The 17,531-nt window shown below is 33.2% G+C and overlaps 1 protein-coding gene across 5 annotated transcripts; it reads left to right on the top strand.

Annotated features, from left to right (window-relative positions):
- The first annotated feature begins 332 nt into the window (after nt 1-332).
- LOC131930329 (phosphoinositide 3-kinase adapter protein 1) lies at nt 333-16,925 on the top strand. Of its 5 annotated transcripts, none has more exons than XM_059286751.1 (10): nt 333-492; nt 1,398-1,442; nt 2,240-2,296; nt 9,870-10,039; nt 10,875-11,012; nt 11,393-11,453; nt 11,981-12,075; nt 12,607-12,678; nt 13,417-13,553; nt 16,036-16,187. In XM_059286751.1, exons 1-10 carry the CDS (start codon nt 354-356, stop codon nt 16,052-16,054), a joined length of 933 nt encoding a protein of 310 aa, XP_059142734.1. In that variant the 5' UTR covers nt 333-353; the 3' UTR covers nt 16,055-16,187. The 5 variants fall into 5 exon arrangements, with proteins under 5 accessions (XP_059142734.1, XP_059142738.1, XP_059142733.1 ...); XM_059286755.1 differs by lacking the exon at nt 13,417-13,553 and adding an exon at nt 14,852-14,871 and having other exon boundaries at nt 16,036-16,136; XM_059286750.1 differs by lacking the exon at nt 13,417-13,553 and having other exon boundaries at nt 16,036-16,925.
- The last annotated feature ends 606 nt before the right edge of the window (nt 16,926-17,531 follow it).

Raw genomic sequence — 17,531 nt, 5'->3', positions numbered from 1 at the left:
ACCAGAACTCTATATTGTGCGCATAGTTCTGTATTGTTGTTGTTTTGTATTGATGCAACAGTAGAGTAAGATCCAATGTGTTCGTGCAGCGATTGTTTCATTTTAAAATGACCTGTAGTGAAATGATATTCTGAAGTGGATTTACAGCAATCTATGATATTGCAGTAACACCATGTGTGTGGGTATACCACAAAGGTGTGTTATAAAATGATGGTGTTGTATTATAAAATAGATTTATGTTCATGCATCTTGCTATGCCTGTGTGATGTTTTGTAAATCACAATGCTGCCTTGTAAAATAGTTGTAATTTGATACATTCTCCAGCTCCAGAAGGAGAGGATATCTACGAGATCATGACGCCCAGCCACACCCCTAAGCCGGCCTTACCACCTCCCCCCAACTTCAAACCTGCTGTTAAACCTTTTGGACCTCGTCCCTCGCCACCCCCGGGGAATTCTGAGCCACCAAAAATCACACCACGGAAACCTTCAGGTAAGTCGATGTGTTAATGAACATAAAATAGTGGTGGGAAGCGAGTGGTGGGGGGGGGGGGTGGAGAGTAGACTACATGAAACAAACAAGGCAGCAAAAAAAAAATACATTAAGTCTACTACTCAATTTTATCACCACCATTTCTGTGGACTCCTGGTGGAGCATAAGGACGCAACCACACCTCTCCATCGTTCTGGGCGATTCCTCCAAGTTGGATCCATATCATTCCAACTGCTTCTGCTTCAGTGACAGCTGACCTTTTCCAAGTTTGTTTTGTCCTACATACCAGTGGCGTAGCTAGGGGGGGGGGGGGGCAGCCTCGGGCACCGACCCTAAGGGGGCTCCAAAAGGGGTAAAAAAATTAAAAAGCTCAAGTTGGGGTATTGAATTATACACAGTTAAAGTTAAGAAAGTAAAAGGCTACATGGCTTTACACACAGATTTCAATGTTCTCTACATCAATCGTGTGCCACAACGATAAAAAAAAAACCTTTACGGGATGGATAGTAACTGGTAAAAACGCCACCAACACTCCAAACTAGGAGGGGTAGGGGGCGCTTTTCACCGACTTGATTAACTATATATATATATATATATATATATATATATATATATATATATATATATATATATATATATATATATATATATAAATGGGCGGGTTGAGGGAGAAAAATTGATAGTTCGTCCCGGGCGCCGGAATGGGTCATTACGCTTCATAATTTCCTTGGGGATGTTATCTAGTGATGTTGCTAGTAATGCTAGTTAGTTTACGCAAGGTGTAAACTACTACATTTAGCACCTATAATTTACAATTAGAATTGCGATGTAATTTTTTTAAATGCCATGAGTTTATATATAAGAATTATATTTTTAACTAAGCTCAATTTATTTCAAATTGACAGATCAGACGCTTGAAGATACCCAGGACAGTGAGTACGTTGTACCAGGTCAGTTTTGATGTATTGTTTACATATGATTGACATATGTGTTGATGTTTTTCTCTAACACTAGATGTTAACTTAACTAGTTTCGGTTCATAGAAGAAAGGCAGTGGTAGGGTGTGACATGAAATTCACATTGTCCCATAACTCAAGGCTGTCGTTAGATCCTTGTTTATAGTTTGGCGTTTACCTTTTTGCCTGTGAATGTGTACATTTTAAAGGTGCATAACTCAAACGTGCATTGATAAGAGTAGTCTCCCCTTTTACCCAACCTACTTTTTGTGACAGCGGTTCCAATGATGTCCCATCTCAAACTTATCCATTGATTTTTTTTTTTTGTTAGTTAGAAAGATATTGAAATTTACACACGCCCAGTTTGTTTCGTTCTCAGTGCTATTTCCTGACAATATGAGATAACTTTTTTAACTAGCGAAAGAAGGGAGTGCCAACCTTTTTTTTTTTTGACTAATTAAAAAAAAAAATTATTTTCATGAAAAAATTTGTTTGTGCACTAGACTCAATTTTTTATTTTATTTCTGATGATTTAAATGACAGAAACTAAATTTTAAAGTGTTTCATTAAGACATTCTAATGAATAATTTCAAGAGCCTCATTAATTAATTAATTTCAATGCGTGGAAATTGATTAGCACTGCACATAGGGCAACACAAGCAACAGGCTGGGAACCGCTGGCCTAAGAACCATTTGAAACAGCTTTGTAACAACTACTGTTTAGTTAGCATATGATTTCGAACCCAATTTGTTTTACAAGCCAAAAAAATTTATTTGAAATATTTCAACAGATAGCCCTCTTAAAAAAGCTATTCCGTCACCCAAACAGTTTTTACAGACATCGATCAGTAAGTTCAACAACTTGGGAACTGAGCTTACAGTTCTAACACGCATGCTGCCTATATACTAACATTAAAGCATTAAAAAGTCCTTGTACACTGGATTGTATTAGCCTTGCTTGTAAATTCACAATACTTCTATTTCTGGTCAAGCTTAAAGCAGAAGTATAACGCGTTGTATCTTACAGAGTGGAGTGGCGTCACTAGGTGGGGTGTCACCCGGTGCGGTCCACACCCCCACCTTATAATATGACTTCATTGGGGGTGTAATGTGAGCAGAGGCGTAGCGACCCTTCCCGGCGCCCGGGGACAAACTTCCAATTTGGCGCCACCCTCGGGGGCAAATTGTCGATTTGCACCCCCTTTCAAACTATCGATTTGCACCCCCTCCTCAAACTTTCGATTTGCACACCCCCCCCCCCCCTCAAACTACTTATAATGCAAAAATGCAGCTAAAATGACATTTTAATTTGTTTTTACAAACCATTTTGGCGCGCCCTAAGGTCGGCGCCCGGAGACATATGTACCGCCTGCCCCCCCCCCCCCCATCGCTACGCCTCTGAATGTGAGATGATGCGGCGGAAGTTAAGGCTTGGGTTGAGCTATCGTTATCACGGATACTGATTCAAAATATCGAGTAGTTTTTTGTTTCAGCTTAACAGGGAACTATTAAAACAAAACAAACATTTTTATTCCTTACGCAATTTATTTTTTAAGAAAAAAAAACACATTCCTGTTAAAATTTTAATTTGATAGTGTACTTGAAAGAAAAACAATGCTTCATTCAAATTATTGTATAAGTGGCCTTAAGTGACTTTAAGGGCTGACACGGTGTCGTAGGGTTAGAAACCTCCCCCCCACCACCACCCCCATACAAAATCCTTTCTACACTACTGGACTTGTCTCACTTAACAAGAACTCTGTTGTAAGGTAGTTAAAACATTAATAACAGTGGGTGTAATCTAGGATATTCCGTGCGGTCAGTTTTATAAATTTACACATTGGCGGATTTGGCTTATCCAGGGTAGATCAAGCTGATCCTGAGTCCCTGGATTAAAACGGCATGGGACCTCTATAAGATTTATATCCTGTCATAGGTATCCAGATAAAAAATGTAGGGTCTAAACTTCTGGTACCATCTGGGTGCAGTCAGCCTTCACTTCGATCCGCCACTAGAATCCAAATACACGTTTGATACATAACCGCTTGTTTTATGAGCTAAAGGCGTTGTCTAGAATTTTCTTAACCAAACTTTTGCTAGTGTCTTTTTAATTGATACTTTCCTGTTAAGTTCGAGAAAATAATAGGAAAGGGGTTAGTTAGGATTTAGGTAAGAGCGATAACGTGGTTGGGCGTTATGTCTACGGTTAAGTTTGGGTTAGATGTCATTTTCCGTCAACCAGTTTAACAGGAAAGTACCTATGTTATGTACATTGTAAATATAATTTCACTAAGGTATATCTAAAATGTTTTTAAAAATGTACATTTTTGCTTTTTATATATGCTGGTTTTGTAAACAATACAATATAAGCATGGCTTTTGTAACTTTATTTTTTTATAATAAATGCAAACTATCACTTTGCTCAATGAGACTAAACTACACATTTACGGACTTCTTACAAATTGTAACGTTTTTTTTTTACAATTTCGTTATCTGCTTTGCTCATTGAGTAACCCAACTTCGTTGTTTAATTTGTACTGGATTCTATCTACACTAAGCTTTACCAAGTAAACCACTTGAGGGCATATAAGACTGTAAGATACGCTACTTTAGGCTAAATCATACTAAAAGCTATTTGAAACGGGAAGTGGGCGATCTTGTTTGAAACTTGAACACGGATTTGAAACTAGAACACGGATTTGTTGCTTGAGTGTTACATAATGTCTAATTTATTTATTTATTAAGATGGGTAAAATATCTGAAAGTATTATAATGATAGATATCGGTACTGTAGAGCGTTTGTGTTTTATTTTAGAGAGCTTTAGTGGTAGAAAATTGTTCAAACACCACAAGAAGATATAATATTTCACATTATTAAACTCCCACTATTCCAAATAAATTTAAATGACTAATGAAATGTTAATTTTTTTTATTTATATAAAGTTAATAAAGGCTAACTCTATAAATAGATTTAACGTATGTAACGTAAACACGTTTGATTTCTTATGAAAGATTAATACAATCGTCTTAAATTTTTAGATGTGCAATCGATTTTATATTTAAGTAGATTCTGGGCCACTTTTTTTAGCGCAATTTCCATTCTGGAGAATTGCGTTTATTAACTCGTCATTTCTGGGAATGGATGGATGGATGGATGAATGTGTGTCCGGGCTTTAAGTCGTATCTCCTCCTCAACGAAGCAATATCGATGAATAGTTCCAAAAGCAATTATGTTAAGCAAGTTACGAGAATGAGCATAGGCCATAAAAATTCCGGGTTTCTTTCATTTATTTCCCGGAAAAGCCAAAAAACCTCGAAAAAATTCAGTTTTTGGCCCATATCTCGGCAACCAGACCACTTAGCGACTTGAAACATGTACCAATCGATTCCTGTCATAATTTAGAACAATATTGCCGAAGAAAGTTTTCAAAAATATTCTCTCGTTCGGTCACAAATTTTAAAATTACATAAACACCTACAAACCGATTGTTCTTCTAGCTTGAACGCACCCCAACATTATACGTCAGAGCTATTTTTAGATAACATAAGGAAATTGCGCACAAATGTCACTAGACTTTTTTAATTAACTTGTTTTTCATAAAACATCTCCAAATTCCATTCGTGTCACTAGAGCTGTCAAACATTTTACCACAACTTCGATTGCGCATGACACCACGAAACAAATGCGAAACAAGCTACTCACTTCTGCATGCTAGAATTGATCATTTACTAGATCTAGATCTAGATCTAAATCTAGGTTCTACTAGAATACCCGTCATCCGTTGGATAACTGTGGGTTTCGGGGGTCATCCATCAAAAAACATCACGTCTGTCACTCAGAGGCATAGCGACCCTTCCCGGCGCCCGGGGACAAAGTTTTCGATTTGAACCCCCCCCCCCCCCCCCACTCAAACTTTCGATTTGAACCCCCCTCAACCTATCAATTTATTTTTCCAAACCATTTTGGCGCCCCAACATATGCCCCCCCCTTCCCCCTTCCCCCCCCCCCCCACCCCCCGCCTCTCCTCCCCACCCCCCGCCTCCCCTCCCCTACCGTCCCCCCCCCCTCCTCGGTACGCTACTGCAGTGTCACTTATCGTCACAAAAAACAGACCCCACATTCAAATATATGTTTTTTATCTTTTAAAAACACCGAAAACACCGATTTCGGGCTATCCCTTCATAAACTGACGTCACAGGTGACCTACTCAACTCTACTTCACCTGCCCAGTGTCCTGCCAAGTCTCAGACAACATGTTTTTATCGTTTAAAAAACAATTCCAGCCGAGCATGTATCTGACCACACTATCCTTTCATATGCTTAGGACAAAGAAACAGATGAACTCTACTTCACCTGCCCTGTATCTTGCCAAGTTCAGATAGGCAACGTTATCATTCACATCTAAAAAAAAAAATTTCATTGACATATTGGTCTAGAACCCGTGCCTCCTGCGTGAGAGCTCACTACGCTACCATTTTAGCTATTTACTCGTGACGTCACAAGTGAATTTTTATACTATACTATGTATCTCCTTATGCAACTTGATTTACGGCGTATAGATTCTAGATCTAGATCTAAAAATAAGTCTAGTAGTACTAACTTTCAAATTAAATTTTATCTTAAATAAGCCAAACAAAGATTTATATAAAATAATTAAGGCCTGAAATAGATTCTAGATGTAGAATTTACATTAAGTCTAGATCTAGAATTTACATAGAAACCTAGTGACCTACATCTAGGCTAGATCTAGATCTAGATCTAGGCTAGATTCATAAATTTCCTTCGATAGCTGATCTTTAGATCTAGAGAAATTTATTGTAAAACTAAATGAAAAAGACAGTTGAACATTGATATAAGTGTTGGAACGTAATAAATACAGAAAACGGACGTATTGTTAAAGTTATGACCGACAGAAAATTAGATTTAGAACGCGTTAAACTTGTGAATGGGAACACAATTTTCTTCGATAGACGCCGCCATTTTATTGTACTAAAGAGTAAACAAAAACCTGTGACGTCACGGTCCCGCCGAGTCTAGTGGCTTTTCAAATATTTTTTAAAAAAATGGGTTAATCTGCATATGAATAAATCAATTAATTAATTAACGTCTTTAAATAAATTTGTGATCAACAGTCTGTCTGCATTAAAAAATTATTCTCTACCTGCATACCATTTTACAGCTTTCCAGATAGAGTCGAACATATCACAATTTTCGATCAGGCAAACAAATAAATATTCAAACATGTAAACAAACTTGACTTTTAGTAGTATACTAGAATACCCGTCATCCGTTGGATAACTGTGGGTTTCGGGGGTCATCCATCAAAAAACATCACGTCTGTCACTCAGAGGCATAGCGACCCTTCCCGGCGCCCGGGGACAAAGTTTTCGATTTGAACCCCCCCCCTCAAACTTTTGATGTGCACCCCCCCCCCCCCCCCCCCACTCAAACTTTCGATTTGAACCCCCCTCAACCTATCAATTTATTTTTCCAAACCATTTTGGCGCCCCAACATATGCCCCCCCTTCCCCCTCCCCACCCCCCGCCTCCCCTTCCCCCCCCCCCACCCCCCGCCTCCCCTCCCCTACCGTCCCCCCCCCCCCTCCTCGGTACGCTACTGCAGTGTCACTTATCCTCACAAAAAACAGACCCCACATTCAAATATATGTTTTTTATCTTTTAAAAACACCGAAAACACCGATTTCGGACTATCCCTTCATAAACTGACGTCACAGGTGACCTACTCAACTCTACTTCACCTGCCCAGTGTCCTGCCAAGTCTCAGACAACATGTTTTTATCGTTTAAAAAACAATTCCAGCCGAGCATGTATCTGACCACACTATCCTTTCATATGCTTAGGACAAAGAAACAGATGAACTCTACTTCACCTGCCCTGTATCTTGCCAAGTTCAGATAGGCAACGTTATCATTCACATCTAAAAAAAAAAAAATTGAAAAAAAAAATTTCATTGACATATTGGTCTAGAACCCGTGCCTCCTGCATGAGAGCTGACTACGCTACCATTTTAGCTATTTACTCGTGACGTCACAAGTGAATTTTTATACTATACTATGTATCTCCTTATGCAACTTGATTTACGGCGTATAGATTCTAGATCTAGATCTAAAAATAAGTCTAGTAGTACTAACTTTCAAATTAAATTTTATCTTAAATAAGCCAAACAAAGATTTATATAAAATAATTAAGGCCTGAAATAGATTCTAGATGTAGAATTTACATTAAGTCTAGATCTAGAATTTACATAGAAACCTAGTGACCTACATCTAGGCTAGATCTAGAGTCTAGGCTAGATTCATAAATTTCCTTCGATAGCTGATCTTTAGATCTAGAGAAATTTATTGTAAAACTAAATGAAAAAGACAGTTGAACATTGATATAAGTGTTGGAACGTAATAAATACAGAAAACGGACGTATTGTTAAAGTTATGACCGACAGAAAATTAGATTTAGAACGCGTTAAACTTGTGAATGGGAACACAATTTTCTTCGATAGACGCCGCCATTTTATTGTACTAAAGAGTAAACAAAAACCTGTGACGTCACGGTCCCGCCGAGTCTAGTGGCTTTTCAAATATTTTTTAAAAAAATGGGTTAATCTGCATATGAATAAATCAATTAATTAATTAACGTCTTTAAATAAATTTGTGATCAACAGTCTGTCTGCATTAAAAAATTATTCTCTACCTGCATACCATTTTACAGCTTTCCAGATAGAGTCGAACATATCACAATTTTCGATCAGGCAAACAAATAAATATTCAAACATGTAAACAAACTTGACTTTTAGTAGTATATAGACTAGAATACCCGTCATCCGTTGGATAACTGTGGGTTTCGGGGGTCATCCATCAAAAAACATCACGTCTGTCACTCAGAGGCATAGCGACCCTTCCCGGCGCCCGGGGACAAAGTTTTCGATTTGAACCCCCCCCCTCAAACTTTTGATGTGCACCCCCCCCCCCCCACTCAAACTTTCGATTTGAACCCCCCTCAACCTATCAATTTATTTTTCCAAACCATTTTGGCGCCCCAACATATGCCCCCCCTTCCCCCTCCCCACCCCCCGCCTCCCCTTCCCCCCCCCCCCACCCCCCGCCTCCCCTCCCCTACCGTCCCCCCCCCCCCTCCTCGGTACGCTACTGCAGTGTCACTTATCCTCACAAAAAACAGACCCCACATTCAAATATATGTTTTTTATCTTTTAAAAACACCGAAAACACCGATTTCGGACTATCCCTTCATAAACTGACGTCACAGGTGACCTACTCAACTCTACTTCACCTGCCCAGTGTCCTGCCAAGTCTCAGACAACATGTTTTTATCGTTTAAAAAACAATTCCAGCCGAGCATGTATCTGACCACACTATCCTTTCATATGCTTAGGACAAAGAAACAGATGAACTCTACTTCACCTGCCCTGTATCTTGCCAAGTTCAGATAGGCAACGTTATCATTCACATCTAAAAAAAAAAAAATTGAAAAAAAAAATTTCATTGACATATTGGTCTAGAACCCGTGCCTCCTGCATGAGAGCTGACTACGCTACCATTTTAGCTATTTACTCGTGACGTCACAAGTGAATTTTTATACTATACTATGTATCTCCTTATGCAACTTGATTTACGGCGTATAGATTCTAGATCTAGATCTAAAAATAAGTCTAGTAGTACTAACTTTCAAATTAAATTTTATCTTAAATAAGCCAAACAAAGATTTATATAAAATAATTAAGGCCTGAAATAGATTCTAGATGTAGAATTTACATTAAGTCTAGATCTAGAATTTACATAGAAACCTAGTGACCTACATCTAGGCTAGATCTAGAGTCTAGGCTAGATTCATAAATTTCCTTCGATAGCTGATCTTTAGATCTAGAGAAATTTATTGTAAAACTAAATGAAAAAGACAGTTGAACATTGATATAAGTGTTGGAACGTAATAAATACAGAAAACGGACGTATTGTTAAAGTTATGACCGACAGAAAATTAGATTTAGAACGCGTTAAACTTGTGAATGGGAACACAATTTTCTTCGATAGACGCCGCCATTTTATTGTACTAAAGAGTAAACAAAAACCTGTGACGTCACGGTCCCGCCGAGTCTAGTGGCTTTTCAAATATTTTTTAAAAAAATGGGTTAATCTGCATATGAATAAATCAATTAATTAATTAACGTCTTTAAATAAATTTGTGATCAACAGTCTGTCTGCATTAAAAAATTATTCTCTACCTGCATACCATTTTACAGCTTTCCAGATAGAGTCGAACATATCACAATTTTCGATCAGGCAAACAAATAAATATTCAAACATGTAAACAAAGTTGACTTTTAGTAGTATATAGATAGATACCTCGAACAAATTACATTAAAAGGTTTTTTTCTCTCGCAACGATAGAACCAGTTATACCTGCCGGCGCTATTGGAAGCAGAAGTCAGTCTGAGTTGATTGAAATACAACAAGAGGTCAAAAATGGTAATTTTAGCATTGAAGAGGCAGAAATGCTGTTCAGATCTTGGAAAGAAAGATACGAAACTGGCAATGCTGTCAGCTTCAAGGAAAGACAGGTAGGCTCAAAAGTTGGTTCGATGAGAACCTTGAAAACAAACGAGCACTTTTAATAATATCTCCGCGGCTAAATAAAGGGAAATAACACAATTGATTTTTAAATAACTTCCATTGTATTCATTATTTAAAAAAAAGATAAATTCCAACCAAAGGGATTGTGAGTTAAAGTGTGATAATATTTTAAAGTTATCTGTATGTGTGCAGAGTTTTTCAGGCATCTCTGGGGTGGGGGGCGAACTCCTTAAGAACGTCTACCGCTCCCCCACCCCATCCCCCCACCCCCAAACGAAATATAATTTATATAGAAAATACTTTTGCCATGTCCTAAAATCCAATATATGCCATTTTTAGTAGATTTCTTTTTTACCAGTACCACTGTCAAAGTTTACTTTAAAATATAATTAGTGGTTTTTGTAATATAAATCAAAACTTCTGTTTATTTTATTTTTAAAAAATCAGCCTATTTTATTATACCCTTTTTTGAAACATGGTAAATGGGGTGGGAGTTAGGTGGTATCTGATTGGTGAAGGTCTATTTTTTAAAATATACAAATATAGGCCTATTCAACACTATTTAAATTAAAATAATCCATTTTGATTGGATAAAAAACTATTTAAAATAGTTTTTAAATTATTTTTTTAATATCATTTTTTATTATTAAAAAAAACATACCATACACATTCACTTCAGGTTATTTAATTACTGAAATCCTCAAACACATTTAATATTTCCTTATTTTTATCCTTTTTTTTAAATTTAGATGTAGATCTAGATTCTATATTAGTTATTTTGATAAAAATGTATTAAAAATGTCTGAACTATGTCTTCTCCAGCAAACACTGCAAGCTTTGAGAGAAAAACATGTTAAAGCTATGGATGCTCTTAAAAATGTTAAAAGTAAAAATAAAACAAAACTCAAAAAATGCATAGAGCACCCAGAGGAAGATGACATACTGTCACCTGAAATATCAGTAAGTCTTTCTTAATATGTTGTCATTAAATATATCTTAGCATTAGTGATTCACTGAATAAATAGGCAACCTAGCTATATGGCTACTAATTTACTAATGCTTGAACTAATGAAACGCTTTGCTAATCAAATATTTTTTGAGATTAATTAAAGGAATGAGATATGATAGAATGCACCCAAGCTAACATTATTATAGATAAAGTATTATTATTTTTAATTTTAATACTTAATGTGCTCATTGTGCAATGGTTTTTTTTTCCCAATACATGGGAAGAACATAAGATTTGGTTTTGAGTTTGTGTGAAGTAAATGTCTTGGTATAGTTAAAATAGTATGTGCTTTAGATTTTAGAAACCTTACTTACTTGAAGTAATTTCTTAGGAACCATTTTCATTGCGAAGTACAACTATCAAAGAGGTACATCGAGGCAGTAATGCAAGTAGTAAGTCATTTCATTTATTAAATGTCTTTAAAAATTATTTCTTATCGAGAAATAGTTTTACAATGAAAAAGCTATTGCTGGGAGAATTTTAAATCTTACAGCACTACTACTAGATCTACCATTTTTTAAAGGGGTAATCGATTTATTATATTTCTGAGAGACATACTCTAAAAAATGAGTTCAATATATTTTATATCTTAGAACATATTCAGACTAAATGTTCATGACATATTTTCAGTATTTTCACTCTAATCTTTCTTGCAACTAATGGAAAAGTAATATTGTTATGCAAATGTTTGTAAATTCAATTAATGATAAAAAGGTTGATCTCAAAAACAATTTTAAAATCATCATTTTTTTTAATGAAACTGTAGATGTTCCCCTAACATTCATGTTTTCAAACTATTTCAAATACAATACCAAATACAACAGCTAAGTAAACATTTCATGACACAATGCCTGAATATCAGAAAATATCAGAACATAAATTTAAAGGTCATCCCCATCAATGCCTTAATGCTCCACAGGTACAAGTAGCTTGATGAGGATTAGTAAAGACAGTGGAAGAGAGAGTGCAGACATCAGAGGATCTATAACATCAACATCGTCAGATGAGTCTGAGGTAATTAGCGCCTTACATACTTGTAGAAGTAGAGACAAAAATTGTCCGTAGTTCTAGTGTTAGCCTTGCTTCAATGTAGCAGATAGATGATATAAAACTTGTTTAAGAAAGAAATAAAGAAACAAACATTTTTAACTATGTTACACTTTAATACATGCATTGTTTGCTTAAAAATGTACACATGCTAGGTTTAGATACACTTTTCATTTTCTAGCACAAGCTTTGGATCTTTGCTTGGGCATTAACATGTTTTCTAGTGACAGTGTTCTCTGAACTTACAAACTAATGTTTCATATTTCTATCATAACTCTAAATGACTAGATACAAAATAATTTTTGAATACAAAGTAGACTATTTTAATGCTCTACATGGGTGTTTTTTTTTTTGTTTTTTTTTTGTAAAGATAAAAAGAAATAATAATGAAATGATGGTACTTTTTCTAATATTTACAAGAGGACATAGAGCTTACACTGTTGCTAAAGCTTGTTGAAACTACGGATAGGTTTAGTATGATCCTACTTGATATTTCAGTTGTATGATGATGGGTCAAGATTACAACAAACCATTGAGCAACGAACTCACACATTTCCTCGGCCAAGCCAGGTATTTGTTTATCATATCCACAGTGGTTTTTATAGAGACACGTATACTATAGATATGAAATGCATGTTTTTGTTGCTTTCCAGTGCTGCATTAGATTTACTAACATTTTGGCACATTGTTTACTGACGTACACTTGGCTCATTATTCATCACTGCTAGAGCTAATTCATAAACTCTTTTACCTTTTATTTATTCTTTTTATAATATATTTTACAAAATTGCATGGCCCAGTTCATTAAACACAGTAGTGGTAACATTAAAGAATTATTCGCCTTTTATCTTGTTCTTAGTTCTACAGATTTATAACTTCAATACAATTTCAAATGTTAAGTTAAATAATATTAACATGGTAGGAAACACTAGATTATATGATACATTTTGTAATGGTCATCCTTTTCGAATAAGTTTTATTATGTTAGATGTATACTCTTAATTTAAGCTAAAAACTTTCCAACAGTTGTTTGTCCTAGAAATGTAATTTATCAACAAATTTGGAAATAATTTTTGCTTAGATTATAATTAATAGCACGTTATAATTTCTGCTTAGTAATTCACTAGTATTGGATAATAATTTATTGGATAATAATTTGGTTCATAAATGTAAGTCATCAGCATAGATGACAGAGAAATGTAAATCGCCTGCAAATAAGTATATACAGTATAATTATACAAATGTGACTCCAAAACTTCTTGACTTAGAAGTCAGTATTATCAACCTTCTTCATATCTTTTATGTCAGTCTTTTTTCCGTGGACCACGGATGCATCGCCGCCATTCAAGTGACACACCTAGCCATGCTGTTAATAGACCCAATGATGAAATCTATTCGACAGTTAGACAAATAGCATATTATTCACATAGCACTAAACAGACACGGTAAAAACTAAACCCAAATAATCCCTTTGTGCGTAAATATTCTGACTGAATTTACTCAGTAAATTGAGTGCTAAATTTTACCTTGAACTATTTTGAAATCCCTTTTAAAATATATTTTGTATTCCTTTTAAGTCCTTGATCATTTACCATAACCACAACTCCTTAAGCTAATGTTGCTTGGTTGGATGCACATTATCAGTCTAACTATTTGCATCCTGTTAAAAACTGACAAAATTTTACATAGCCTGCACTTATTAAGAGTCAGTTTTAAAAACCAGTATGTATACCTGAACTTAGCATATAATAAAGATAATTGTTAATAACAATTTTTGTAACAATTACTCCTAGTTAGTATTTTGCTGTTTTCCTATTAATAGACTGTTATAATAGTATGCAAATAATATAATAAAGTACTATCATTACTTTTAAAGTAATGTTGCATTTAAAGTAATTACTGCTGTGTAAGACTGTTTGACCTGAAACCTTTAACCCTTTACATTTAACCATTTATTCTATTATGACACACAACCATTTCATTTCAACCATGGTGTCATCTTCTAAAGCATGGTTTAAATATTAATAATCATTAAAATCTTGAAGTTGTCTTTCTATGTTGTTTCCATAACATGTTACTCTTGTGATACTTTTAAAGACAAATAATTTTGATAGTAGCCTATTAATATAAAAAACTAAAAATGCTGAATTCTATTTTTAAAAAACCCGCCGTAACTCATCTATGTGGTTATTTCCCAGTTTGTGATTGATTTGTTATATATTGCATATAACCATATTTACAATACACACAGCACTCTATAAAAACTAATTAGTAATAAAATAATTCATTGTTTTAGCAGAATGTAAAAACAAAATTAAAAATCAAAAGATAATATTCTCAAGACACATTTGTATAGAAGAAACTAAAGCATTCTAAACTAAGAAATATCCTAAACATTTTGAGTTAATTACTGACAGACCAAGTAAGCCAATAAGGATTATTTAACAGCAAATGTTTATCTGACATAATCACCAAAAAATCTTATTAAAATATTTGTATATAGAACTTTGTAATTCATCACTTGTAAGATAATCAGCTTTTCAGTTTGCCAGCTAAAATATCTTCCACTCTGACATTGGCTATGGTGTAAATTAATAAAAAGTTTTATGTTGTTACATCAAATTATTATGGTATAGATTGTTTTACCTTTAAGAGGTTTAAACATTTTTAGCTTGTATTTTTTGGTAATCATCAACCAATGGAAACCACCTTGTCTAATAATTAATGTTTTATCTAAATCTAGCAATGAAAACACGATAACTGGTAATGTTTGGGCTATATTATGTATTTCTTTATGTTAAGCCTATTTTCTTTAATTTGGAAACCACTTTATTACTGTTCGTAATTTTGCTTTAATTTTTTACCTTTACCTATTTACAACCTAATAGCTTATAGTATTTGTAATAGACATTGTTTTTTAAGCAAATTCTACCAGCAACTTTCATATATATATAATAATAAAAATAGCAAATTAACAAATATTATATATATATACATATGTATATATATATATATATATATATATATATATATATATATATATATATATATATATATATATATATATATATATATATATATATATATTCTACCAGCAACTTTCACACCTATATAATAATAAAAATAGCAAATTAACAAATAAATATTATATACATATGTATACATATGTATACATATGTATATATATATATATATATATATATATATATATATATATATATATATATATATATATATATATATATATATATATATATATATATAGAGAGAGAGAGAGAGAGAGAGAGAGAAAGATATATATATATATATATATATATATATATATATATATATATATATATATATATATATATATATAGATAGATATATATATATATATATATAGATAGATATATAGATATATATATAGATATATATATATAGATATATATACATATGTATACATATGTATATATATATATATAGATATATATAGATATACATTGATATATATAGATATATAAAATCTTATATGGATATTTTAAAATATTTTCTTTTATAAATAGTAAATACTGTTTACTAGCATTTTATGTTTTCTATTTTTGAATCCTTAAATATTACAATGAAATGCTTGTGATTAATATGGAAAAATTTAAAAAACTTGGATGGCCTTTGTTATTAGACAAATACTCATGGCAAATAGTTTTTAAATACAAAATTTTGAAGAAAAAAGAAAATTAGTTTTAAATAAAATGTTGATAGGTTAACAACTGTGCGTGAAAAGAAAAAGTTTTAAAATATTTTACTTTATCAGAGATTTAAATTTAAAAAGTCATCATTCAAAAAGTTAAACTTCTTAAACTAACTTATAATTATTTGCTTTTCTTTTTTTTTTAAGTGTAATGTCTTATTATGTGTTTCATTAAAACAATATTTTTATTTAAACAGGAAAAAAGACAGTCAATGAAAGAGTTGTATATAGAACTTCAAGACTACACTGATGCTGCTCAGCTCCCTCCACCACCATTACCTCCAAGAGTTGTACAAAAAACACAACCACCACCTCCTGTTCTTCCTAAACCACCAATTGCAAAGAAAGCATCGCAAAAGAAATAATATGAATCAAATATGCAAAAAGACATACATTGTCAAACTTTTTTCATATTTTTATAATTCCGTTATTTAAAGCTGTATCTGTGATGATGTTTACATGCTGTTAAAGCTACTCATGCTAGACATCATATATTCATTCATAGTAGAAGTTCCAAGCAGATTTATAGTGTAGCTATTTGTTCTACTTACCGGAATTCTGAAACATTTTTGTTGTACATAAGTCATTTTGCCAACTTACAAACATATTTATGAAGCATTCATTTTTATTTTTAGTATTGCAAAACAAAGTAATTTATTTTTTATTGGTGAAACACTATTTTTGCTTTATGACAAAGTGGAAAAACACTAAAAAATATTATTTTAAAACTTTGTAGCAAATGAGTGCCATGTTTAATTTTTTTTCTTCTTTGTTTTAATCTATTTTTTTAACAATAAGTTATCACTAGATTAACTATGATATAAATGTTGGCAAGATTATTGCACATAATATTTATGTCAGCACTTGTGCAATAAAATGTTATATGTGTACTAAGAATTATAAAAATATTTTTATAATTGATTTGTTTAATAATTAGTGTTCTTTTAAAAAAGTTTGGTTGTGCTCATGTAATATAAATGAAAGAAATACACTATTTACTGTTTCTCTTAATGTTTTTCTAGCAAAGCTAAGTAGGTTATAAAGAATTTGAAAGTGATGAAATATTTAATAAACTTGACTTTAAAAACCACTTTTAAGGCAGTAAAAAAAAAGGGTTAATCAAGTAATAACCACTCTATAGTTTTATAGAAAAAAAGATTTTTACTGTTTTAAAAAATTAATAATTACTTCTCTGATGAAATTACCTTGCCAAAGCTGAAAAATATGCTTCATTGCATGTATAGAATGTAAATATTGTTTAAGTGTCAAACATTTGAGTGCCAAATAAATATTATCCGTATGTACAAAAAAAAGCACAACAATCTTACAGATTGTTTAAATGTATGTAAATTTAATTAACATTATAATTTGTTGGATTTACAGCTTACATGTTTTTCAAACCACATAAGAAAGATAATATCCATCTATGTTTAAACCACAAACAAAGTCTGACAGTTGTATTAGATTTGTTAAGCTAAACAAGATATGCCCCTCATCTCCCCCCCCCCCTTTTTAACAGCTAGCAGCTAATTGTGGTGGGTAGTCAGTGGAATAAACACATCAATTACTTATATTATTTATTTGGGACCATGGGACTAAAAGTCACCAAAATTTGCCAATCTGACTACAACAAGACTTTTAAAGCACTGCAGTTGTTAAAATAGCGAGGGTTATTCTTTTACACTTTTTTATT

This window comes from Physella acuta, unplaced genomic scaffold, assembly GCF_028476545.2.
Source record: "Physella acuta isolate Inbredline_101_S28 unplaced genomic scaffold, ASM2847654v3 ptg001757l, whole genome shotgun sequence".
Lineage (NCBI taxonomy): Eukaryota > Metazoa > Mollusca > Gastropoda > Physidae > Physella > Physella acuta.
The sequence above is the reverse complement of the archived record's forward strand: the minus strand, read 5'-3'. Positions and strand labels throughout refer to the sequence as shown.

What these genes read in the sequence shown, in the direction of transcription:
- LOC131930329 (XM_059286750.1), top strand. Translation starts at nt 354, where the DNA reads ATGACGCCCAGCCACACCCCTAAGCCGGCCTTACCACCTCCCCCCAAC. An exon ending in CAGTGAGTACGTTGTACCAG is followed by an intron (nt 1,443 to 2,239) that starts GTCAGTTTTGAT and finishes ATATTTCAACAG; the next exon opens with ATAGCCCTCTTAAAAAAGCT. An exon ending in TCGAGGCAGTAATGCAAGTA is followed by an intron (nt 11,454 to 11,980) that starts GTAAGTCATTTC and finishes AATGCTCCACAG; the next exon opens with GTACAAGTAGCTTGATGAGG.